This window comes from Vipera ursinii (assembly GCF_947247035.1).
Source record: "Vipera ursinii genome assembly, chromosome: 1".
NCBI lineage: Eukaryota > Metazoa > Chordata > Lepidosauria > Squamata > Viperidae > Vipera > Vipera ursinii.
In genome coordinates, this window is record NC_139512.1 from 264,523,509 (window position 1) to 264,550,185 (window position 26,677).

Below are 26,677 nucleotides of genomic sequence, written 5' to 3' on the forward strand. Positions count from 1 at the left end.
GTCTTAGATAAAATCCTCAGGGTACAATATTATGGATCTGTGGTGGCGCAGTGGTTAGAATGCAGTACTGCAGGCTAACTCACTGCTTCTCCAGGAGTTTGATTCTGAATGGCTCAAGGTTTCCATCCTTCCAAGATCGATAAAATTGAGGACCCAGATTGTTGGGAGCAATATGCTCACTCTGTAAACCGCTTAGAGAGGGATGTAAAGTAGTATGAAGCCAGTGATGAGATTCAGCTGGTTTGCACCAGTTCTGCAGAACCGGTAGCTAAATTTTGCTGCATTTGGAGAACCAGCTGGCTTCCAGAAGTCCATTCTAGGCCTCAGAGGCCTGGAGGAGGCCTCCCAGGCCTAGAACGGCCCACCTGAAGTGCGTGGATGCCACTTCCGGAAGTCCGTTCTAGGCCTCGGAGGCCCAGACCTGCATCGAATAAGAGAACTGGTTGTTTAGGTATTTGAATTCCATCACTGTATAAAGCAGTATATAATCCTAAGTGCTATTGCTATTCAGATGATCAGAGAGTTACTGCCATCTAGTGACTGTCCAGATTTCTGCAGTGCAGATGGGAATTCATAAAACTTGCTTGATTCAAAGTATCTAAGTAATAATTGTTACAATATTCAAATCCTGATCTATAATGACCCATTTTCTGGATTTTTAGAATATGCTGTTATTTTAACCTCATTAATAGTTTCACTAGAATTAACATTGTATTGGCTTGTACAGTTGCCCAAAGCCAAATGCAAGTCTCTGTGTTCTGTTGGTATTTTCTCTTTAGATCAATACCATTTGAAGAAAGAGTAGTAACATTTCTTAGCTGGCTAAAATTACCAGAAGAAGAAAGGTAAGTAAATTGCCATCGCAAAGCAATGTATAAAATAATAGAAAGGCAAATAGTAACTGCTATGTTGAATTGGCTATTTAGCTTATCTTGTGGATGTTGTGAAGTTTGTTTCAATAAATTTTAAAGGGTTCATAAAAGCAGAAGGTCGGCAGTTTGGCGGGTCGAATCCCGAGTGCCGCATAACAGAGTGAGCGCCTGTTACTCGTCCCAGCTTCTGCCAACCTAGCAGTTCGAAAGCACATAAAAATGCAAGTAGAAAAATAGGGACCACTACGGTGGGAAGGTAACAGCGCTCTGTGCGCCTTTGGCGTCTAGTCACGCCAGCCACATGACCACGGAGCCATCCTCGGAGAAGCGCTGGCTCTTCAGCTTTGAAACGGAGATGAGCACCGGCCCCTAGAGTCGGAAACAACTAGCACACATGTGTGGGGGAACCTTTACCTTTACTTTAAAAGCTTATACTGTAACATAGTACAAATGTGGAGTAGTATAATACATAGTGATTTCTTCACGTTAATGGTTCAGTTTGGTGAAAGGAGTTTCTATTATTCCCATTTATCTGTTAGCCTGGATAGAATGTTATATGCCACAATGTTATAATTCAACTGTAACTGTAGTGGAAATTTTATCTGTTGAATCTGAATTCTGTTGAATTAAAATCCTTTAAACTGAGGTTTCACTAGAGGTAACATTTACACAGTGCTTTCAATTGTTCAGAATGCTTCATGTGCATACTTTAAATCCTTATAACATACATGCATACTGTAGTAAGTTGATATTACTACTACTACTACTACTACTACTACTCATATCGTGGGCCAAATTTGAGAGAGCATGATTTGCTTAAGGCAGGCGTCTTCAAACTTGGCAACTTTAAGTCTTGTGGACTTCAACCCCCAGAATTCCCAGCCAGCCCTGGAATTCTGGGAGTTGAAATCCACAAGTCTTAAAGTTGCCAAGTTTGAAGACCCCTGGCTTGAGGCCATTTAGTAAGAGGTTGCTTGATTCAGAATCCACCCTCTTGGTCCTCATGCTTTATCCACATATGTTATCTATATACATTTTTATATAAATCACCACAAGATTTGTTTTTAATGCAATTGTTTCTAATGAAGTCTACTGAATTTAAATATTTTCACTCTTCTCTTAATTTATATGTAAAATATTACATTTTAATGCTGTTTGATATAGACCACACTTTTACACTCTGTATTTAGAAGAACCAGATTCCTCAGGACACATTTATGGGCCAATCAGCAGTGAAGTAAGTAAATGGATGTTATAATGGCATTTCTTTTAAATTAAGTTCCATGGTAGATTAAGGATAACAACATTAAAGAAATCTAACTAAAAGGCTATTTGATCCCCTCATTTAAAATAAAACACCCTTTTAATTATTCATATATTATAAAAATGATGCACAGCTCTTTGAGTATAATGTTATGACATATAAAAAGTGAAAACTATGAAAGATCTTGATGCAGAATACATTCAATGGAGACCACGGACAAGATCGCTAATTAAACATAATTATTAAAGAAGATTTCAGATTTACAGTCGTATTAAATAATTTGACTTAGGATTAAAAGTTAAGAAGTGTTTAAAAAAATAAGTGACCCAACTAGATAACAGAGAATTATATGTATGTGCATTGGGTTAAAGGATCAGATGGTAGTATGGAACTTTGAAAAGAGATCACTTTAGTACTTCTTGGATCAAATTTTATGCATTAAACATATAAGTGAAAGTTAATTTTTAAAGGGGGAGGCCAATGCCTATCCCTAGATAGGGAGGAAAAAATTGTTGAACATTCAACCGCATGCAGAATTCTTTACATATTTAAACCCCTGGGTTAGAAAAGGATTATTGAAGACCAGCACTGTGAGGTCTTTTTTCTCATTTCTTCCTCTTGAAATAGACATACACTGTATAAAAATGTGAAAATTTTTCTCTTCTGCTTTGAACCTGCCTGGTTACTTATATTGGCCAGAATCATCCTTTTGAAAATCTCCCTTGCTGCTAGAAGTTTGGCTATCGAGTATGTGAGGATGGTTTTCTCTTAAGTGGTCCCCAGACCAGGGAGTATGTTTGACAATCACTTTTCTAACAGTTAGGAAAAACGTTTAATTGCTAATTGAATTGTTTCTAATGACATTGATTTTACTTTTGGTTTCATTTTAATTTCATTGTTTTTATTCCTATATTTTACCATTTGTATTTTTAATCACTGTAAGCTGCCATTGGCATTTTATAGGTAGAAAAGTGGGACGTACATTTAATAAATTAAAAATAATAACAACATCTTTTTCTTATCACGTGGCTTGGAATAACAACTATTTTGAGGAAGGATGCACATATCAGGATTGGCCTAATTTTTAGATATTTTTGCTTCTTCTCTATCATTTGCTTTTGTGATACTCCTCCTTGGTTAAGTGTTCTGGAAATTTGGAATGTTTTCTACAATATTTGGCTAGTCTGCAAGGCTTTGTTTGCTTAGTTTTATTATGGAAGATTCTTTATCTCTTAACTCAGTTACAGGGGTGACTAAACAGCAGTCTCGCACAGCTCAGCCATGCAGTCAATGAATGATCATTGCTGGAATTGCTAATCTTAGACAGTGGTCTATGTCACAAGTAATTTTACTTGAGTTAGCAGCTATCATGAAGGACATGGAAAAATTATTTGGTGATATCTAACTAATCTTCTGCTGCTGATGGAAAGTATCATCAGCCAGCTGTGGTGCAGCCAAAATGCTCTCCAAACAATATCAATCAGAATTAAAGGTTGATAGGTGTGACAGAGCAAGGGAGGCTAATGAAAAACCAATTCTTACTCTATATTGCTGACAGATGTTTTCTACTGACAGCAGAATATTTATTGGGAACCACCATTTTTTGAAATGTGGGTTAACTTATTTACTTTGCCTCTCTTCGCTTTTGATTTGCAGGTCATTCTTGCATTAGAGAGAGTAGACAAAGTGGTTGGGCTGTTGATGGATGGGCTTAAGCAAATGAACCTTCACAACTGCATTAATATTATTCTTGTTTCTGATCATGGTAAGTCTTATTAAACCATGTAGATTTTAGAATACATAAAACGTTCTTGAAATGACTCATCTGTATCTCACATTAGCACTTTCATTTCCACTAAGCCTTGTTGGTTTGGCACATGGTTTCAGTTAAACTGTGATTATAATTTCTGTAATCAATAAACCAGATAAATAATGAAACAATAAACTATTGTTTTGAAAGAAAAGATAACTTTGCAGTAGTCTGGCAATATTAAAAAACTTCTAAAATGTAGACTAGTTTAGGAGCAAATTTTCATAAGGTCACTACTGGACTTAATTCTAACCCATCTGGTTTTTATTGATTACAGAAATTATAATCATGGTTTAATTGAAGCCATGTACCAAACCAACAATGTTTAGTGAAAATGAAAGTGCTAATGTAAGATACAGATGACTCATTTTAGTTATATATGAAGTACAGCTTCAGAGGATGTTGTCCATAGAATGAGCACCACTTGGTCGGGAAGGAAATGAATGTTCTAGATTTTCTGATTAGGCTACCCATGTGACACCCTGCCTGCTGGTTGGGCTAACCACTGTATAAACACCAGTTGCTTACATTTCCAGCCATCTGGAGCTCCATGTATAAATGCTGGGCCCAGGCATGTATATATCTTAATTGGATTGAATTGACATTGATCTAGAACTGAGGTGGGGAACAATGGCCCCTTTATGATTTGTGGACTTCAGCTCCCAGAATTCCTGAGCCAGCATAGCTGGCTCAGGAATTCTGGGAGTTGAAGTCCACAACTCATAAAAGGCCCATAGTTCCCCACCCCTGATCTAGAGCCTTAGATGTTCATTATTTTAAAAGACCGCTAGTTCAAGTGGGTTCTAAACAGGTACGTTTTGTTCAGTCATTGGGACTTGCATATAAAGAAGTTGGAAACAATATGGAAAATGGAAATAATTTATATTCATTTATATGAATAAGCAAGTCTTAGAGCTAATTCTTGCTAGTAATTATACCTGAGAGCTACTTTTACTCAGTGCATAGTAAAATATGTACATATTTATAAACAAGCATAAATCTTTATATTTTTCTTGCAAGGAATGGAGGAAGCTAACTGCCAAAAAACAGTCTACCTGGATACATATTTGGGCAATGTTAAAGACCTGTTTGTGGTACCTGGCCCTGCAGCTCGCTTAAGACCCCAAAATTCTCCAGATGAGTATTTCTCTTGTATGTAACTACTAGACCAATCTGAATTACTTGCTTGTTTTGTATTGTTGTTTTAGTGTGTGAATGTTGATCTTATATGAAGCTGTGGGATCAGATTAAATGTTTGCATTTACTGGTTGAACTTTTCCTGATAACCTGACTCGCAGAAGTGAGGCTGGCCAATTCTCTCCTGTTTTGGAGAGCTTCTAGAATAATTTTTTTTGGTGGGGGGACTGCATATGTTCTCTTTCTTCCAGAATATGACCAATACTGGATTCCACCCTTTATTTGCACCTGAAAAAAAGTCACAATGTTATATTTTTAAACAACAATGACAAAAATTTAAATACTCCTCTCTATCAGTCTTCATGTAGGGAGGGCATGGCCTGGGATTCCTACACTGTGGCTCTTGGATGCAAACTCACGGGGATGCCGTGGGATGTTTAAATTTTTGTGACATCCATTCCTGAAGCTGAGTTTTGGGTGCACTTTAAGCCTACTGTGCTGTAAAAAATTTACTGAGACACTAAAGGTGTTACCAGTGGTGGGATGCAAATATGTGAACAACCGGTTCTCTGTCTGGATGCTGCTTCTGAAGGTCCATTCTGGGCCTGGGCAACAAAAAATTAGCTACTGGTTCTGTCAAAGTGGTGTCAACTGGCTGAATTCCACCATTGGGTGTAACTATATAAACTTTTGGAAACTTTGACATAGACCTTCCAATAAAAATTGTAATACTGAACTTCTCTTAGGATCACAAATCAAAACAAATAGAAATATTGTAATTATGATTTGCCAATTTAATAGGCATTAAGTTTAAAGCCAAAACTTGAATGTTCAGTATCAGGTACTAGATTCCAACATTTCTTTACTACCAGTAGGCAAAGCTTCATAGAGGATAGGGAATTACAGTGAAGAAGTAGTCTTTCAGTGAACTGAGTAATCAACTGATCTTTGAAATCTTTTCAATACATATCTATAGTCATATTTTTTTCAGATAATATCTTAAAACAAAAAATTACAATTGCTGCTTGTTACCTTTATATGGACATTTTTTGGGGAAAATTACGTATTTTCTGTAGACATTTGTATGTAATTTGAAACATGCAGTTACTCGCACTATTTGTTTTCATCTAGTGCAAGTTTGGACCTGGGATCATTATGTGTAGGCAAGCCAGTCTGGAAGAGGCCGTCAGCATTTAATACTTTAGCAAAAACATTATGCCCTTTAATTCCACATTATAATATAGTTTGTCTTGTTATTATTTTAACAATTATATTGACCATTCAAAAATCTCCTACAGCGTATGAATGTTGAATATTAATTCAATATGGGGCAGTTTTCAGAAAACTGTTTTAGCATTATCTATACTGACGTGTTACACACTTGTGTTCTGTACAATAAAGAGTTACTTTTAATGGCTGTGGCAGAGAACAACATTTTGATTAGCTTATAAACAAGATGAAATGTGATGCAGATATTTAGTTGGACATTATTTATTTTTCTTTTTTTAAAACTATAGGTAACTAATTATCTCATCTAACTCTTCTAGTTGATTATGAAGGCCTTGTCAAAAACCTTACAGTAAGTACTGACATCTTCTTCAAGTTACAACTCTTATTTATTGATTAGATTTAATATAGTTGCCCAACTCAGCAAACTACATTAGCTACATTTTTCCCATCATTGATAGAATTAGTCAACTCATCCAGATCTAATATACCTTTCCTTCTTCAGACATATCAAGATATGGGGGTTCCATGCCCTTGGTATATTATTATATTGCTGTTATCGTATTCCTTTCTTCTGAGAGGGAAAGAAAAAAATTAAACAAGAATCAGTATTTGGTATAAAAAGTAATCCTGGAAGAAGTTTTTTTCCCCCCAAATAGCCTGACTATGCTTTGACCCATCATTTTAAGTGATTAGGTGGTTTGGTTTGTCTTAGTGTTATTTCTAAATCTAGAAATTGTGGTTGGTAAACCATGATTTTGAATATTATTTTTGAATACAAAAATACTTGTGGATTCTGCAATAGCTACAGCACAGCAATCGAAATAGCATTTGCAGAAATACTTTAAAAATATTACATGGCCAAAATCTTGCAAGATACCGAAACCCTGTAGTTTTTTTTTAATTATTATTATTCTCATGTGAGATTTTGAATTGGAATGTCCAATTCAATGAGATCTTGGGAAATACCAGATGTGTTTTCAGTTTTCTTGCGTAACATTACAGAAAGTCTCAGAGAAAAATCACCGGAAAAGTTTTGAGATGGAAAGTAGGAAGATCAGGTTCATATCCCATTGCACAGAATGTTACAATATTAGCAATACCTTAAGAGTTCAGATCATAATAAACTGTGCTTCAAATCAAGTTAAAACAAGCCATGAGCTTTGTGCTTTAATGCTTCATTTGACTTAAAATATTTTCCTATAAGAGTACAGGCCCAGATGATGTAACCTTAAAGAGAGAGATAGAGTGGGTAAAATATAAATGCCCAAAAAAATTGAAGGATGCTTCTTTAATATTTTTTATTTCTTTCTTAGTTATTCATAACTCTTCCTAATTTTCTTTCTTTCCTTTCTAATATTTGTATTGTTTTTAATCTTGTTAAAAATCTCTTCAATAAAAATTATATTTTTAAAAAAAGTACAGGCCCAACATGTTTACTTAGGCAAGCCTTTGATGTGCAAGCAGGTTTTAGACGCTTAATATGGAAAGAGAAATTGGTTATTTATTATGGCTGTCATGTTATATTTTATTAAATGTTTGCTTATGGTTAATTGTGCTTTAACAACTTCAATTATGCATTATCTGCTCCTTGTGGGCCACCTGTTGGAAGAAAAAAAAGTAAACCTTAATACACATAGGTAAAATTATCTGTAATCAGAGGAGGAATGTCATTGCTGATTTCTCTACCTCTTAAATCTCCATACATCTCTAAGTACTGTCCAGTGTAGATTTCTGAGGGCGGATTACAATCAAGGTCGAGAGAAAAAAACAAACTCTGTAAGATATTTTGCATCATGTTGGATATGACCATCTACTGTGATTTCTCCATTGCAGTGTTTGCTCCCAGAGCAGCATTTCAAGGCATACCTGAAGCAGATGCTTCCCAAGCGATTTCACTATGCCAGTAATAACCGGATTGAATCTGTACATTTTTATATGGACCAGCAGTGGCAGCTTGCCCGGTAAGCTCTTGGTTTTCGTTTTAATTCCTATTTATTTCACTTAAATGGGAGCAAATTGTTTATCATAATCATAATAGTAAAGTTGGAAGGGACCCTAGAGATCATCTAGTCCAACCCCGTGCTCGGGCAGGAAACCCTATACCATTTCAGACAAATGGCTGCCCAGTCTCTTCTTAAAAACTTCCAGTGTTGGAGCATTCACCGCTTCTGGAGACAGGTTGTTCCACTGGTTAATTGTTCTAACTGTCAGGAAGTTTCTGCTTAGTTCTAGGTTGCTTCTCTCCTTGATTAGTTTCCATCCATTGCTTCTTGTCCTGCTTTCAGGTGCTTTGGAGAATAGCTTGGCTCCCTCTTCTTTGTGGCGGCCCCTGAGATATTGGAACACTGCTATCATGTTACCCCTCACCCTTCTCTTCGTTAAATTACACATACCCAATTCCAGCAACCGTTCCTTATATGTTTTAGCCTCCAGTCCCCTAGTCATCTTTGTTGCTCTTCTCCGTACTCTTTCCAGAGTCTCAGTATCTTTTTTACATCGTGGTGACCAAAACTGGATGCAGTATTCCAGCCTTACCAAGGCATTGTAAAGTGGTATTAATACTTCACGTGATCTTGATTCTATCCCTCTGTTAATGCAGCCTAGCACTGTGTTGGCTTTTTGGGCAGCTGCAGTACACTGCTGGCTCATATTTACAGTAAGTGATTGTCCACTAGGACTCCGAGATCCCTCTCACAGTTACTACTATTGAGCAAGGTACTCCTTATTCTATACCTATACATTTGGGTTTTCTTGCCTAAATGTAGAACTTTATTTTTTTCACCATTGAATTTCATTTTGTTAGATAGCGCCCAGTGTTCAAGTCTGTCTAGATCCTCCTGTATTTTAAGCCTGTCTTCTGGAGTGTTGCCTATTCCTGCCATTACTGTTGCTGCCTTATCTTACACTTCTATCTTGCATTTCATTCCACAAGAGCAAGAGTAGCATAGGCTAACATTATGCCGGGGGCCATATGGCCTCAACCTTCCACCTTTATCAAGCTTCTGTTCATTGAGAATTGCAACTTTTGGAACAGTTGCCCTCTCCTTAGTCATGAGAATCAGATTCTCCTTCATCTTGTTATCTGTGAACAACAGAGGCCCCAATGTGGAAGAACTAGTTATTGATCTTAACTGAAGTTATTTGAGTGGTCATCTGTGAATTCAGACAATCAGTTCTCCTACCTTCTCTAACTTCAGGTGACTTTAATTCATTTGCAATGTCGGTCTTAGGAACCGAAGAGGTGTAATAAAAGTTCTACCTAGGAGCATGGGGGGTAGATATGTTGGGTGGGACAGAGCACCTGCCAAACAATTATGTAAGCTCCAAAATCTTCCAACTAGGAGCTACCCATATTGTACATATGGTTTGATAGACAACCACTCAAATAAATATACAGGTGCTTTGGTTCTTGAAGGAGTTTGGCACAAATCTCATCAAGGATAGTAAACTAGTAAACAGACAAAGAGCATTCTATAATCAGAGCCACCAAAGGAGAGAATGGGCTTACATTGTGTCAAGAAGACTCAATATGGAAAAGAAAGGCCAAGAAGAGATTTTATTTCAATTGATCCTGGCAGTCTTATTTGTTGTTATTATGTGTTTTGCAGGACACGGTCTGAGCTCAAATATTGCACTGGTGGATTTCATGGGTCAGACAATGTATTTGCAAACATGCAGGTAAATAGCAATATTTGTTGGTGCCTTCCAAACTTTTTAATAAACCTAGGCTGCTTTTGGGTTCTTTAACCATTTTCAGATTTCCATACTCCAGAGGTCTTCAAATTTGGTCCTTTTATGACTGGTGGACTTCAACTCTCAGAATTCCTCAGCCAGCGTGCCTGGCTGAGGAATTCTGGAAGTTGAAGTCCACCAGTCATAAAAGGGCCAAGTTTGAAGAACCCTGTCATACTCTCTTTCCTCTTCTTTCCTTCAACCTTTCAAGGGACTTTCCTCCCTCAGGAAAGGAAAACCAAGCCCCTTTCAATAGATCTTTGCTTGGGAGCAGCCTATGAACTTACAGTAACTTTATATTATAGAAAACAGTAACTTCATACTATAGGTGAAAATATAATACTGATGTTGAGTTGAAATGGGTCTTATAATCCATCCAATTCAACCCCCTGCTCTGTGGAGAAATTTACTAAATTGTTCCTGACAGTGGCTATTCTGCCAGTGTTTAGAACCTTCACTCTTACTATCAGGAAATTATTTCTAATATTCAGCCTGATTTTCTTTGCTGAAGTATAAAATGTGAATTAAGTTCTTCAGACCTTTGTATAACAGAGAATATTATAGAGAGCCACTTTTGTCTAGTGGTTAAGGTAACCAGGCTAGGAAGTGGGAGACTCTGAGTTCTAGTCCCACCTTAGCCTGAAAGCCAGCTGGGTGACTTTGGGCCAGTCATTTTCTCTCAACCCAACCCACCTCACAGTGTTGTTGTTATTATTCTGGGGAAAATAAGAGGAAAAAGGTGTGTTGGATGTGTAAAAATAATAAAGGCAAGATACAACTAAATGAATAAAAAAATATAGCCTTCTTTGAGTCTAATACTATTTCTTGACAGTTTAGTAGACCTCAAAGGTTTAATTCAGACTTAGTCAGGAAGAGCTCAAAACATACATTATTTTTATCTGCTTCGTAATTTTATATCTGTTCGTTTTAATTTTTTTTAATGTTTTTATGCTGTAAGCTGCCCCAAGTTGTTTGACATGAGATGTGTGGCAAATTTCTAAATAAATAAATAAATAAATAAATAAATAAATAAATAAATAAATAAATAAATAAATAAATAAATAAATAAATAGTATTAATTACTAATACTAATTTTGGTGTGATAATCTCAAGACTATTTTGGTGTGATAATCTCAAGACTATTTTGGTGTGATAATCTCAAGACTATTAGTACCTTCTCAGTTGCAATATTTAATTTCCATTAAATTGCAAGAACTTCTCCTTCTGTGAGCAGCCAATGAGATATTGTGGGATGAAAGTAATTCAGTAGTGGATACTAAATTTGTGAGTTTCATAATCTATATTTGTTTAAGTTAGAAACAGTGATTGTGTGGCTGAATGAATCAGCTTGTAGCCAGATGGTAGCCTCTTCATTTTGCATTGATATTATCTTTTGAGCAGCTGTGATGAAATGCAAAGGCATAATGTTTTGGGGGGGGGGAAAGAGTAGCTAAATAGCTTTGCTGGGAGAACTTTGCTGTTTTATATTACTGAAAGAGAAAATATGTAAATCTTTGCAGTAGAATATTCACAATAGTGGGGGGGAGCCAGATGTTTTTAGGAGAAAATAAGAAAAAAAATACCAAAAGAATTGATGAACCTCATTGCCTGGAATAAAGCTTTCAGCTCGCTGTCATTTATCTTAACACAGATGTATTCTAAATACTTACAGAAAATGGAAGCAGTTAACCTATGAATCTACTAACATTTGTACAGAAAGATGTGTGATTTGGTACATATTCCAATTGTTCAGAGAAATAAAAGTAGTTCTAGTGGATTATTGACCATTGTGGAAATCTATTGTGATTTCTGCTGTCAGCTATGCTATATCAAATTTTGCTTTTATCTGGATTTCCTGTGTGACTTTTCTATTTGTATATATCTATTAAGAGGGGAGCCAGCTGTCTTTTAAATATAGATTTAACCCTTCTCTTCTTCTGAAGGCAAGTTTTAGTAAACTGCTTTGGGGAATTCAGCAATTTTTACAGATGAAGACCAGCTGGATATTCCAATTACAACCAGAGTCACTTAGTTGAGTTGGGCAGCTATAGAAATTGAATAAATAAGTAAATAGATTTGTGGTTTTTGTTATAGGCACTCTTTATTGGATTTGGGCCTGGATTCAAGTTTCAAACAGAAGTTGATCCATTTGAAAATATTGAAATCTACAACTTAATGTGTGGTACGATAAATTGGCTTGACCCCTTTATCTCATCAACTCAGAACATTTCTAGAAAATATTTACCATTCATCTAGAATTATATTACTTACTTTAATTACGTTTATTATATTGAAAAGCTGAAAAAATATTTCTGATATCTGTGCTGGTGCCAGTTTCCAGTAATGTTAGAAGTGGAATTTGGTCCCTATCTAACTCCCTTTCTTTTCCTTTAAAAATTTTGATTCTTTAAAACTTGCCATATGGGGCATCTCTCTAGTTTTCATCCATACATTGAACTCTTCCTGACTATTTTTTTATTAATAACAGTTATTTGTACTTAGGATTTTTTAAAATAGCAATATATATATATATATATATATATATATATATATATATATATATATATATATATATATATATATATATATATATATATATATATATATATGTCATATGTTAACTCTTAGATTACCTTGCTAGGCCCCAAACATGGGGCAAATCTTTATTTCCTGTTTTCAGCCTTATCTCAAAGGCCATCGAACAGGCTGTAGTCACACCGGACAGTTATTTATATATATATAGTTTTATGGAATAACTGGCATGGCCTGCTATTAAATTTAGCACATAGATAAGTAGTGACCATTTATGTACATAGCATGTTTATTATAAGAATTACGTTTAAACTGTGATGTAAAGCATATCTTCAATATCTTTGACACAGTTTTCTCAACCATTTTAGATCTTCTTGATTTAACACCAGCCCCTAACAATGGAACTCATGGAAGCCTCAGGCACCTTCTAAAGAGAGTCACTTATATTCCCAAGCATCCTAAAGAAGAAAGCAGTCCTTCTTCATGCCCTTTGGTGAGGCCGAGGACCTCCACTGATGGCCATATCTGCTCATGTAAATCTTTGGTAAGGACTTAGAGACTGGCTGAGGAATTCTGGGAGTTGAAGTCCACAAGTCATAAAAGGGCCAAGTTTGAAGACCCCTGACTTAGAGAAACAATTGTTCTTCAGGAATAGCAATCAGAATTTTTGGTGATTTTTAATTAAAAATGGCTCCTATTTTCATGGTTGTATATGACAAATTTGGATACAATTCATTTAAGGTTATCTCTCTCTCTTTCTTTATCTATCTATCTATCATCTATCTATCTATCTGTCTGTCTATCTATCTATCTATCTATCTATCTATCTATCTATCTATCTATTATCTATCATCTTATTTTTACAAATAACCCAAGATGACCCCGCAAAAACAACAAACTTGTGATGTGGGTTGAGCTGAGAGAGAGTGACTAACCCAAGGATACCCAGCTGGCTTTCATGGCTATGGCATGACTAGAACACACTCTCTCTCATGTGTGTATGTGTGTGTGTATTCTCATCTCATCTCATCTATCTTTATATCTCTACACTCATATCATTTATATGCCTCCCATTTCGCTATTCAATGCTACTCAGTATCATCATTCTAGCAATTTATGAATCGTTTACTGTAGATCGTTTTTTTCATAGCTTTTTATTTGTTTCTTCTGTCTGATGCTGCATAAAAAATGACTTCATCTTCTGCTTTCCTTTACATATAGCCCCTGCCACCGATTCAACCACAGGTAGATCTTACTATTTCAGAAAGTAAGTATTATAACTGCTTCTGGAAATGGGTAAATTAAGCAGAAAACACTGACTGGGAAGTTGCTGTATAGTGGCAGACCTAGTTTGCCTTTTTACCTTCTGTAGTAAAGAAGATAGAAAAATACAACTTGCCTTTTGGGAGGCCCCATGTACTCCAAAAGAAGCAGAAGTTTTGCCTCCTTCACAACCATCATTATGTCAGTGGATTTAGCCAGAACATCAAGATGCCTTTGTGGAGTAGCTATTCTGTTAACAAGCATGTAAGTATGTGGGTAATTCAAAAGATATAAAGCAATGAGTGGCAGGAAAAGAACAATGTGGCAAGCCAGATGTGGGCTCATTTAGGTGGGGAACGAAGACTATGGAGATAAATCATTTTTAAATAGTGCATGTTTTCAGCAATGGTTTAAGTAAACACATGAAACATATGCAGCTTGGCTGATGGATTTTTTTTCCTGATTTCTTTGCCAGCTGTGACCACATGTTTGCATGTATTTCTGCAGTGAAAATACATGATAAGTATATAGCATATTCTTCTCTCTGAGTCACAGAACCAGAAATTAAAAACTGGTTGCTTCTTTACAGATGTATTGTGGACTTTTCTCCCCTGAATTTGCATCATCCTCCAGCCAAATCAGGACCATTATTTATTTTGATCTGTCCTTTGCTAGTTTCTCTTCATACAAGAAAATTGGCCTTAGTTCTGGAGAGTTATTATGTTGCTGGCAGATTAAATCACTACCTCTCTATATAATTTCTCAGTGTGTGCTGCGCAACGTATGAATGCATGCATGTTGTGCAGGGATACTTGATTAATGATACTTGCGTAATGTACACTTCCAATGTACAGTAATTGGAAGTATGTGTGACTGCACAGGTAGCCCACCTTAGCAGCACTTTAAAAGCAGCTGCATCATTTCCTGGTCAGGAAAAAAAGGATAATCCTGGCAAAAGACATGCTTAATTAAGATGGTCTTGACTGATATTTTCTGAACCCTTATATGAGTTTGAAGTCCATTTTCTTCTTTGCATTCAGATAACTGCACAGCCTATACCAATGTACGCACAGACATAAACAATCTCTGAATAGATTAGAAATAGAATTTGTTAATTCTGTCCTGTTGCATCCTAAAACCATACATATTGCCACCCAGTTCTTTTGACAAGTAAAGGCCTATGTGCACAGCAGTTTGAACGTTTGTATTTCATAACTCCTGTGGGCCAATTGTCTTACATAAGCTCTATCTGATAATGAGAGCCTAATATGAACCAGAAAAAAAAATAACTGTAGGAAGCTGGAAAGTGAAATAGATCAAAATGAGGACTACATCAGTATACTCTTGATAGGGGAAAATATAATGGATTTATAAAATGATAAATGCTGTGAATAGAGTGTGAATAGAGTTTTTAGAAATCCTCTTTGCAAGCATGTAAACTTAGCCAGAGGTACATTCTGTATAGACTTAATAGAGCTAAAACAAAACACTCTTTCATAATATACCTGGATTATTGTATATTTATCTTGTCTTATTCTTTATACACAATAAATATACATAACCACTGGTATTTTTGTTTTGTTAATTAGGACAGATGGAACGCCTCTGCAGGTGCCAGCAGAAGCTGCTTCTACACGGATCATCGTATTTCTTTAAACAGCAGTCAAACTTGTTCACTTTACAAAAATCACCCTCAGCTTAACTATGGATTTCTTTTTCCTCCAAGTAATTTGCATTTTCTCTTTTCTTTCTAAGCAGAGTAATACAATATTTAGATAATTTTTTTCCTGATAAATTTGACTCCTGGTTCTATAGGCATATCCATGGCTTTTTCTTGGCAACAATATGCAAATCGCTCACTGTTGCCTTCTTCTAAATATTGTTTTACTAGTTAATTTAGCTTATAGTCCTGGGATTTCGTGCTGGGTTCCTATTAAGGTAATAACCAGGTTTAATCCTAGTTAGATTATTTGAGATCAGCCAAAGCAGAGATTAAATTAATAGCCAAAGTAAAACTTAAAATCTGTGGACAATCTTCTTTTATATATAAGAATTAAATATTGGACGTAAGCCAAAGCCAACCTAGAAAATCTTTAATTGATATTTATAGAAAATGTTACTAAGTAAGAAAAATGTAGAATTATGGTTGGCAGACAGAAGATACTATCAAAGCACCTTTTATCTTTTAAATTCAAACTACAAAAGAACCAACATTTTAATGTTAAAATAAATATACAGCTGCGAGTGGTACATAAACATTAAAATGCTTGATTTCTCACTGAATAAGCATCGATAAGGTATATGGTGTAGCAGTGGCCAGATGGCTTTAGAAACCACTAATTCAGAAAGGCTTAATATAGAAAAATAGTTCTGAAATTTTCACATTTGCTTTTGGAAACTCAGTCATCTTAATACATACATTTATTCTAATATTTAAATGGTTTTTTTTGTATTCTGCAAGTAATTTATGAATTAGGTGTTTCCTTTTCATAAACACAACCCCCAAATTAGGTGGCATCCTGTTGTTTGAAGCTGAGGTTAACTTTTAAGTAGGAATTGCCTTTTGATCATTTTGAAGGTCAGTGTGCTTGTCAACATTCCTGGGAAATTTTGGAATGTTCTCTTTGGTGAACGCAGTGCTTCACACAATTTGGTATCCTTTAAATATGTCGGGACTACAAGATTTCTATTGTCTAGTTAGCAGGCCAATAGCCATGTCAGTTAGTCATTCTGGGAGATGTAGCTCACCTATCTTGGGAATGCGTTTTGGGGAGGATTGCAATAGAATGGTGTACTGGCTTAAGAATATTTAGTAATAATATATCTTCAGCCACCCAGAGTCGTTTAGGTATTGGGTGGCCTATACATTAAAATAAATACAGTACATAAATAAACCAATAAGCAAACCCATCTCTTTGAGCCTTGAACATTGTATTTGGACTTAAATGTTTAGTATCATGTATTTATTTCAGAAACTCATTTGATATATTGATACATATGAGTTTTAAATGCTTGCTTATATATTTTTATGTTTCTAGATCTGATTGAAGAAGATAAGAAAAATTATTATGAAGGACTGCTCTCAAGCAACATAGCACCAATGTATTCTGCTTTTCAAGGTAAGAGCTAATTATTATGAGTATTTGCTTCTTTTTATGGGAACAATATAAGCTAATACAATATAATTATTTAATTATATTATTAAAGCATAATTGTTATGCTCTTGTGATTGTGTCTGCAATAATATACATGTAGTAATGTCCAATGAAAGGTGGTGCTGTGCTGCGTTGTACTATAATTCTTCAGTCTCATAACAATTTCCTGAATGCCTGCAGTCTACTTCAAACGATCATATCATGGCTTAACAAGTTAAAACATGACTGGAACTTCTGTTCCTTTATATGGCTTCTGTACCCATGTAAGCAAGATATATCTAAAATGGGAAGGCTAAAATAGTCTATTTACTTGGGAGCTCAAAGGGACTTCTAAATAAAATCTATCAAGAATTTTTTTCAGTTCTCTAATCCAGAGATAGATAATCCTATGGCTGTAGATTGAACACTGCTTCCTTGGTTGCCTAGGCTCCAAGGGCGATTCTCAAACTAGCCAAGATAGTCTTTATGTAAAACCATGATGGAAAATGTTTATAGTGAGAGAAATATTTTCTACTGATTATCTATTTCTAAAGATTAGGAGGATTTCTGGATTGTAGATCACCTCTGCAAAGAATGTCAGTCCATTCAAGAACTATATATAAAAAAAAGATGGTCAAAGCAAATGCCATTGTTTGCTTTATATTTGGAAGTCCGGACAATGCGCATCAGAGTTAAATTCATTCATAAATATCTCTTGGATTTGGAAGCTCATACCCGAAGCCCCAACCCTCCAGTATGCCAAGCACAAAATATTAGGTAGGACTGTGTAGTTCCAAAATACTTGGAAATAATTATGAAATTCATACTGTTTTGATAAATAAATAAAATAAAGGCAGTCTATCGTCATAGAACAAAAAAATAGACCTTCACCAGCAATATCACTGATGGGCTTGGTTCTCTTCAGTCACGATATTTTCTTAGTGATATTCTCCCTTGTTCCTTCAGTGATTTGGGAATATTTTAATGCTGTCCTACTACCATCATATGCTACAGCCAGAAATGGTGTAAATGTGATCACAGGTCCTATATTTGATTACGACTACAATGGCGTATATGATACACCAGAGGAAATAAGAAGGTTAGCAGATATCTGTTTTAGCTTTTGTGTGTGTGACTGTGTGTTGAAATAACTGCTTTGATTTAATTTATGGGAACCTCAGTTAAAATATATTTTTCTGACTTAACAGAATCCTGTATGTCCTGAAGAAGAAAGGCAATTAGCAATTTATTCTGAGCCTATCAATCCCTTTGTGGCTTCTTCCATATGTATCAGTGCATTATATTTGATTTTAACATGTGTAAATTAAGGCTTTTCTTTTTTAAAAGAAAACTGCATCCAAATAAGTATTTTAACACATACTTGATTTCAGACGGTATGAAAGATATTTTGATATGGTATTTAAAAGCTGGTGGGTGAAGCCATTTCAGTGTTCACTATAATCTAAGAGTATGGTTCAAGTTGGTATCAAGGAATATAGATTAACATTCTAGCCGTGTTGGGGGCAGCCCTTATCAGAGGCATCTGTGGGGAAGCAGGGGAGGGATATCAGGGGAGCAGCGTCTTGTCATCATTTTTACACGTGCATCATGATATCCACACATAACTATGAATCTAGTAGAGCTTGTGTTGCAAAAGTGCAATGTTGCTTCTATCATTTGGATGAATGCCTCAGATCAGGTGGATGTATTTATTCATTGCTGCATGAAAAGTATACTTTCCATAAAGAAATGCCCATCACTATTTTAATAGTAATTATAAGATTTAGAAAAGGGAAATACATTTCAAGTACATTTTAAAAACATAATTTGCACATCGTTAAAATGAAAGTTACTTGAGAAGCCCATGGTTTCTGCTTCTATCAAATCTAATTTCAGAGGTGTGATTTGAGAAAATAAATTCTCTTGGAGACTGAGAAGCCCGGGCTGACTGAAAGGAAGGAAATTCTCACACAAATAGTCTGGCTCCATTACATAGGGTTTAAAGGTTTATAACCAGTTCTTTGAGTGTGCCTAATAGCTTGTGGAATTGGTTTAGCAAGGGAGATCTGTATATCTGTATATATCTGTATTGCTAAGCACATTGGTTTGTGCCTCTTAGATTGTAAGCCGCCCTGAGTCTTCGGAGAAGGGCGGGATATAAATGGGATTAAATATATATATATATCTTGTGTATTTGTTTGGTGTATGGAGTATGTTCAGTACAACTAACACAAAAATGTTGTTGCTTTTTTTCCTTTTAAAATTAAAATTCAGGCACTTGACTAATTTAGCGGTCCTCATTCCAACTCACTACTTTATTACATTGACAAGTTGTAAAAATGTTTCCCAAACGCCTTTGCAATGCGAAGGATCCCTTGATGTTGTATCTTACATTATACCCCACAGAGAAGACAACAGTGAAAGTTGCACAGTGAGTATGATCTTTTAATATATAAAGCATAAAAATGCACAAAAATTGCTATTATTTTTTTAGTGCAAGTTTCTAGTTTTTATAATAGGTGTGGGCAGAGACTTGAAAATGTGAGAAATATCTGAGAAAAGCTTTGAAAGAGGAAGGATGCTTTGCATAGCATTTAATATACAAAGCCTCATTTCTAGCTCTGGAATAAACTTTAGCACAACACCAACACAGTCCTAATCAGGGCTTTTTTTGTCATAGAACGCTCAGAACGGAGTTCTGGCACCTTTTTTTAGATGGAACCTTGTAGGGTAAGCAAGGCGGGTTGTATGATATGTGTGAGTTCTGGCACCTTTTTCTTTTACAAAAAAAGCACTGGTCCTAATTATATGGCTGATGTGAGCATTTATGTCACAGAGGCCTTACAAGTATTTAGTATATAAATAATTGTGATATTACCATCAAAATTATTTTTTTGCCGTTAGATAATCATTGGTTTTTTTTTCCCTAATGGATCTCATAAAGAGATTTCTGTCATGATCTTTCTGAAGCTTGATATTCAGGCTGCTAGTAGCAATCATGGAAATAGGGGTAAAGCAAATATAGATCAAATATGAAATTGATAATAGAGGTGGATAGTTAATAGTCTAGGACAAATAAAGAATATTCAAAATCTTGGATCTTGGAGAGATCTTGGCAAGAAAAATGAGTTGAAAATAATAAAATTAAATTTAAAAGAAACACGGTGCAGATATTTGGGGGGGCAGGGTGTTCTCTTCGAATCGATCTTGATTTCTGGCAACTGCTGGGAAAAGTTTTGTTGGCAAGATTTTTTTCCCCACAGTTCCTTTAATATACCACAAACCAAACAATGAAATATAAACATTTTTTCAAGTATTTAACATTTGTTATATCAGTAATGCTGTAGGTATTATATATCGACATACATAAATACATACATGTAAGTTTGGGTGCTGCTCATCTATTTCCCCTTTCACTGCATCCACCCTCCTTCTCTCTCTTCCCTCTTCTCTACTTTGTTTCTCCCTTTCTCCTTTCTTTCCTACTTCCCTCTTCTTCCTCTCCTCTCCTCTTTCCCTCACCACTCCCCTCCCGTTTCTCCCCACTTCTCCTCTTTCCCTCCAACCTTCCTACTTCCTTCCCCCTCCTCTACTCTCTTCCCTCTCTCCTCTCTTTTCTTCCCTCCCATTCCTCTGCTGATACAATTCAGGGGTGATGTCCGAGCAGCTCCTCTCCTTGGATTTTCAATGTCTATATTAGGTATGATAATATCCTTATCTCCTCATTTTTCTTCCATCTAAATTAGTGTTAGCTGTCTTTTAAGCATATTCTCTTTTTCACCCACTCATAAAATTTTCCCCAAATTTCATAATACTCTGACTCTGTCCTATCTTTAATTATCATTGTTAATCTATTCATTTCTGCACATTCCATTATTTTCCTGATCACCTCTTCTTCTGGAGGAGCTTTCAGTGCCTTCCAGTTTTGTGCAAACACAATCCTAGCTGCAGTGGTTATATGAATAATCAAATATGTGTTCTCTTTACTATATTTCTCTGGTAAAATACCCAACAGGAATATTTCTGGTCTTAATTCTATACGTTGTATCATCTTTTCTAACCATGATTTGATTATGTTCCAATAGGTTTTAGCTTCTGCACACGTCCACCACATATGATAGAAAGAGCCTGGTATTTGATGGCATTTCCAACATTTCATAGATCTGTCCTTAAACATTTTAGCTAGTTTTTCTGGAGACATATGCCATCTATAGAACATCTTGTACATATTTTCTTTATACGCTGTCGCCATTGTCAGTTTATAGTTTCTTTCCCACAATTGCTGCCATCTATCTAATTCAATCGTATATCCAAAATTTCTTGACCATTTTATCATTGACTCCTTAACTTGTTCCTCCTCTGATTCCCTATATAATAAGTAGCTATACATTTTTAATCCATTTTTCTTCAGTTCCTATAAGTATTTCATCTAACTCTGTTCTCCCCAAATTAAAACCATCTATTTTAGCATCTTTTTCATATCTAGATTGTATTTACGTTCTCATGTACCAATCCATCTTTATTCCTTGTTCCTCTAATTGTTGTTTGGTTTTCAGCTTCCCTGTATCTGTTAGTACAGTAGGTCTTTATATCTTATAATGTTTCCCATGTTAAAAATATTGGGGTGTATTAACACTTCCATCGTTGAGAGCCAATCTGGAATCCTCAAGTAATGCTTCCTCTTTATTTTCTCCCAAACCATCAATAAAGAATTCCTGATATAATGTCTCTGGAAATAGCTGTGTATTCTATTTTTCCCATACCATATGAACGAATGCCATCCCAACTATAAATCATGTCCCTCTGTCAATAATCTAGTATTCCTCAGTAAAATCCATTCTCTCATCCATGACATTACTGCAGCCTGGTAATATAATTCCCAATTAGGTAAGCCAGACATGTCAAACACAAGGCCCGGGGGCCGGATCCGGCCTGCGAAGTGGTTTCATGTGGCCCGCGAAGCCATCCTGGAAACAGTGAGGGAATGGCCCCTGCTGCCTTGGCCTTGGCCCAGAGACCCTCCTCCTGCCAGAGATCCTCAGATCTTTCCCACTCCTGCCCAGGCCCCCATAGACACCCTTGATGTGAACGATGTAGAGCTGGCCACGCCCACCCAGTAGGCCATGCCCACCCAGGCCATACCCACCTGGCCCCCTGAGGGCAACAGCAATGCTGATGCGGCCCTCAATGAAATTGAGTTTGACACCCCTGAGGTAAGCTAAACCCACCTCTGAGTCTTGCATCCTGTAACGTTTTTAAATTAATCCTTGCCTTTTTCCTCTGCCAAATATATTTCAAAATTATTTTATTTAGCCCCTCAAAATATTTCTTTTCCAATCTTATTGGTATTGTTGAAAACAAAAACAACAATCGTGGTAGTATATTCATTTTGATTATTGCAATCCTGCCCATTAATGATAGTTGTACCTTTTTCCATTTATCCAAATCTACTTTGATTTGTCTTTTCAATTTGTAATAGTTATCTTCTTTAATTGTTGTACATCCTGCTGTCAGGTGAATCCCCAGATATTTTACCTTCTTTACAATCTGTATCTCTAACTTTCCCATCAATTCTTTTTTTTGTTTTTCAGTAATATTTTTCACTAACACTTTTGTTTTATCTTTATTAATCTTCAAACCTGCTATCTCGCCATATTTTTCTATTTGTTCTATTAATACAGGTCCTGTCTCTAGTGGCTCCTCCAAGATAAATACTAAATCATCTGCGAAAGCTTGTAGCTTATATTCTTCTCTCTTAACTTTCATACCTTTTATATCCTTATTCTGTCTTATAGTTCTGTTTAGTATCTCTACTGTAGTGTCAATACGAACAATAATGGGGATAAAGGGCATCCCTGCCTTGTTCCCTTCATAATGTTAATCTTTTCAGTCATATCTCCATTAATCATTATTTTGGCTATTTGCTTATTGTAAATTGCTTTAATTACATTTATAAATTTCTCCCCAAAATCTATAATCTGTAGTTGTCTTATCATGAATTGCCAATTCACATTGTTGAATGCTTTCTGCGCATCCAAAAACATCAATGCCATCTGTTTTTCGGGATGTGTTTCACAATATTCTAATATGTTTAATATAATTCGCATATTGTCTCTAATCTGTCTTTTGGGCAGGAACCCATTTTGATCCATATGTATAAATTCGTTTAGGAACTTTTTAAGCCTTTCGGCCATGATTGATGCGAATATTTTATAGTCCACATTCAGCAAGGAAATCAGTCTATAGTTCTTTATTTTCTGTATTTCTGTTTCTTCCTTTGGTATCAGGGTAATAAGTGCTTCTTGATTTCTGGCAACTGCTGGGAAAAGTTTTGTTGGCAAGATTTTTGGAAGTGGTTTTCCTGTTTCTTAGGACTGAAAGAGCCCAAGGTCCCCAGCTGGCTTTGGGTCTAAAGTGGGACCAGAATTCACAATCTCCCAGTTTCAAGACTGGTGCCTTAATCACTACACAAAGTGACTGACTTAATTGATTTTATTATCCAGTAATTAAGTAGGTGAGTACAGGTAGTCCTCTTCTTACCACAGTTCATTTAGTGACCATTCAAAGTTACAATGGCACTGAAAAAAAAAGATTTATGACTGTTTTTGACACGCTGTTGCGGCATCCCCGCGGTCATGTGATCAAAATTCAGATGCTTGGCTTATGATGGTTGCAGTGTGCCAGGGTCATGTGATCACCTTTTTGCAAAGTCAGTGGGGAATCCAGATTCACTTAACAACCATGTTACTAACTTAGCAACCGCAAATATTCAGTTAACAATTGTGGCAAGAAATATCGTAAAATGGGGCAAAACTCACGTGTAACAACTGTCATGGAATTATATATTCCAAGATATTGGAATTATAATTGTTCATAAATGGAATATGAATCAACAATGTGACAGAGCTCCTAAAATGTAGGAGAAGATGAGACTTTAAAAATCAGGTATGTTTATTCCTGAGAAGAAATACTAGATGGTGGCCCATGATGGTAGTAGGTAGCATATAGTAACAGTTTTAAAGCATCTAAGGACACGTCAGACAGAAGGTGTAGTTTTGCTTTCTGTTTTCACAGAGTGCGGCACACAGAATAATTGCTTTAAGCAAGTAATTTACAGCTGATCATCAGCAACTGTTTCCAAATAGCATTAACTGTTTAAGAGTGGAAGCAATTACAAGAAAAATGCCAAGCTTCCTTCCACTGACTGTTTTCAAAGAATAGCAGGATAGCCATCTGTCCTGCTGCTTTAATTTGGACTCCCACGCTGAACAGGGATTGGATCAATGAATTAAACTGGCCTCTTTCAACATTATAATTCTGCGACTTCTGTTCACACTGTTATGGGAAAGAAGGCTAAATTGTTGTTCTTGTTAGGTGTGAAGTTGTGTCCGACCCATCGCGACCCCATGGACAACGTTCCTCCAGGCTTTCCTGTCCTCTACCATCTTCTGGAGTCCATTTAAGCTCATGCCTACTGCTTCAGTAACTCCATCCACCCACCTAATTCTCTGTCGTCCCCTTCTTCTCTTGCCCTCAATCTTTCCCAGCATCAGGCTCTTCTCCAGTGACTCCTTCCTTCTTATTAGGTGCCCAAAGTATTTGAGCTTCAACTTCAAGATCTGGCCTTCTAAAGAGCAGTCAGGATTGATCTCCTCTAGGACTGACCGGTTTCATCGCCTTGCAGTCCAAGGGACTCGCAGGAGTCTTCTCCAGCACCATAGTTCAAAGGCCTCAATTCTTTGGCACTCAGCCTTTCTTATGGTCCAACTTTCACAGCCATACATTGCAACTGGGAAGACCATAGCCTTGACTATATACACTTTTGTTGGCAGGGTGATGTCTCTGCTTTTTTAGTGTGCTGTCTAAAACCCCATGGACAGTACCAAAAGGCTAAATTGCATGCACTATTAGAACTGTTTATGATATACAGTTGATACACTTATAAAAAGTAGACATATTTCTACAGCGAGAAGGTAAATCCTTTGTTGGAGGCTGACATTTCTTTGTGTGCATTTGATCATTCCTGAGAATGGGAATATGACCTGAATAATGATCAATAAAGTGAGTTTTATATAACTGCAGCAGAAAAGAGTTTAATTCATTAGGAAATACCTTATAGGCAGGGCTTGTTTTGTCATAGAACGCTCAGAACGGAGTTCCGGCACCTTTTTTGGATGGAAACTTATAGGGTAGGCAAGGCGGGTTGTATGACATGTGTGAGTTCTGGCACCTTTTTCTTTTACAAAAAAAGCCCTGCTTATAGGAATAGGCAAATTTTAGTACCCTGCAAATTATGTTCTCAGAAACAAGAGAGTTCTGAGCCATGTTCTGTTTGCATAAGTTCCTGGGAATACAGGCAAGTGGAATACAGGCCCTGAATCATTGATCTATTTTTTAAAAAGAAAAAACAAAAGAGGCAGAATGATAGACAAAGAAATGATACAGAACAGGCCCTTAATTCTCTAGCTATACTCTACTGCCCCCTTATGGTCAGTAGGTCAAGTAAGGACTATTAGATTCACCTTTCCAGTGATACACCTTGCTCTGGAAAACGTTCTCAGATCATCTTCAAAGCAATTTATCAATTTAGCACTGATTTTTTTAAATATCTCAGAATGTCTGCAACATGAACTGGAATACTTGTTTCTTTCTTCCAATAGGTTGGCAAGCCCAAATCCTTATGGATCGAAGAGAGAATGAGATTTCATGTCGCTCGAGTTAGAGATGTGGAACTTCTTACAGGACTTAGTTTTTATCATGAAGGAAAGCAGCCTGTGGCTAATATTCTACAGTTGAAAACCTATTTACCAAGTTTTGACAAAGCCAGAATTTAACTTTGTTATGTTTCTGTACCAAAAAAGAGAGACTAGCTCAGAGCTACGTAAGCATGCTGGAAGATTTTCAGAAGGTACTGCAGCAAAATGGAAACAAGAGAGAAACTGTGCCACATTTGTATCTCAGGGACATTTAATGGACCACCTATATCGGAGACAAATAGCTTTCAGCCTTATTATTCTCTTCAATGTGATAGAAATGTCTATACTGTTATAAAAGACTATCTGCAACATCAACACAACAGATCAAATGGGATAAAAACCAACAGTTCTACATTGATTTCAACTGTATAAAAGTGTTCAGGAATTACTTTATTCTGCCTAAGTTTGTTTGTTTGTTTGTTTTACAAAGAGGCAAAAGCAAATTAACTACAAGTGAACCCAACTGGCAGGTATATTTCAAAAGTTATAAGTAATACACAAAGGTTTTTTATTGTCATTTTCTGAACTTTGCTTCACTCTGTTTAATAAATAGAATATAAATTGATGGATATTCTTAATTTGGGGGGAAATATCACACACACCTATGAATATCATTTCAGAAGCTCTTTTAAGATTAATGGGATTTACGTTCAGTTGTGTGGTTATAGGATTACAGCTCTAATATATAGTGGACTGCATGTTCCTGAAAACATAAAAGATAGTTGCATCGTGTTCGTGTAACTATATAATGTTCATGTTATGTTTTTGATACTGCCACCATAACCCCATGTACTGTATTTGACTAACCATTCATACATCTGAACAGGCATAAGCAAGTTTTGTGAATGCTTAGTGTGGTTGAATGTTAAGTGAATGCAATTGATTGATTGATTTGAGAGACATTTCACATTTTATAACTTCTAAGACATAAATGTAAAACTCAAAGG

At 36.1% G+C, this 26,677-nt stretch overlaps 1 protein-coding gene across 1 annotated transcript in view; it reads left to right on the forward strand.

Moving 5' to 3' along the window:
* The window catches only part of ENPP1 (ectonucleotide pyrophosphatase/phosphodiesterase 1), a 54,747-nt gene extending 28,452 nt beyond the window's left edge, over nt 1–26,295 (forward strand). The window contains exons 10-25 of the mRNA XM_083379937.1: nt 780–845; nt 2,037–2,109; nt 3,793–3,901; nt 4,967–5,098; nt 6,631–6,662; nt 8,147–8,274; nt 9,922–9,991; nt 12,140–12,227; nt 12,946–13,121; nt 13,799–13,844; nt 13,950–14,104; nt 15,430–15,565; nt 16,879–16,959; nt 17,941–18,073; nt 19,249–19,405; nt 25,635–26,295. Of these exons, the coding sequence (XP_083236063.1) occupies nt 780–845; nt 2,037–2,109; nt 3,793–3,901; nt 4,967–5,098; nt 6,631–6,662; nt 8,147–8,274; nt 9,922–9,991; nt 12,140–12,227; nt 12,946–13,121; nt 13,799–13,844; nt 13,950–14,104; nt 15,430–15,565; nt 16,879–16,959; nt 17,941–18,073; nt 19,249–19,405; nt 25,635–25,808 (1,756 nt within the window). The 3' untranslated portion in view covers nt 25,809–26,295. The remainder of the gene's footprint in view (nt 1–779; nt 846–2,036; nt 2,110–3,792; nt 3,902–4,966; nt 5,099–6,630; nt 6,663–8,146; nt 8,275–9,921; nt 9,992–12,139; nt 12,228–12,945; nt 13,122–13,798; nt 13,845–13,949; nt 14,105–15,429; nt 15,566–16,878; nt 16,960–17,940; nt 18,074–19,248; nt 19,406–25,634) is intronic.
* The last annotated feature ends 382 nt before the right edge of the window (nt 26,296–26,677 follow it).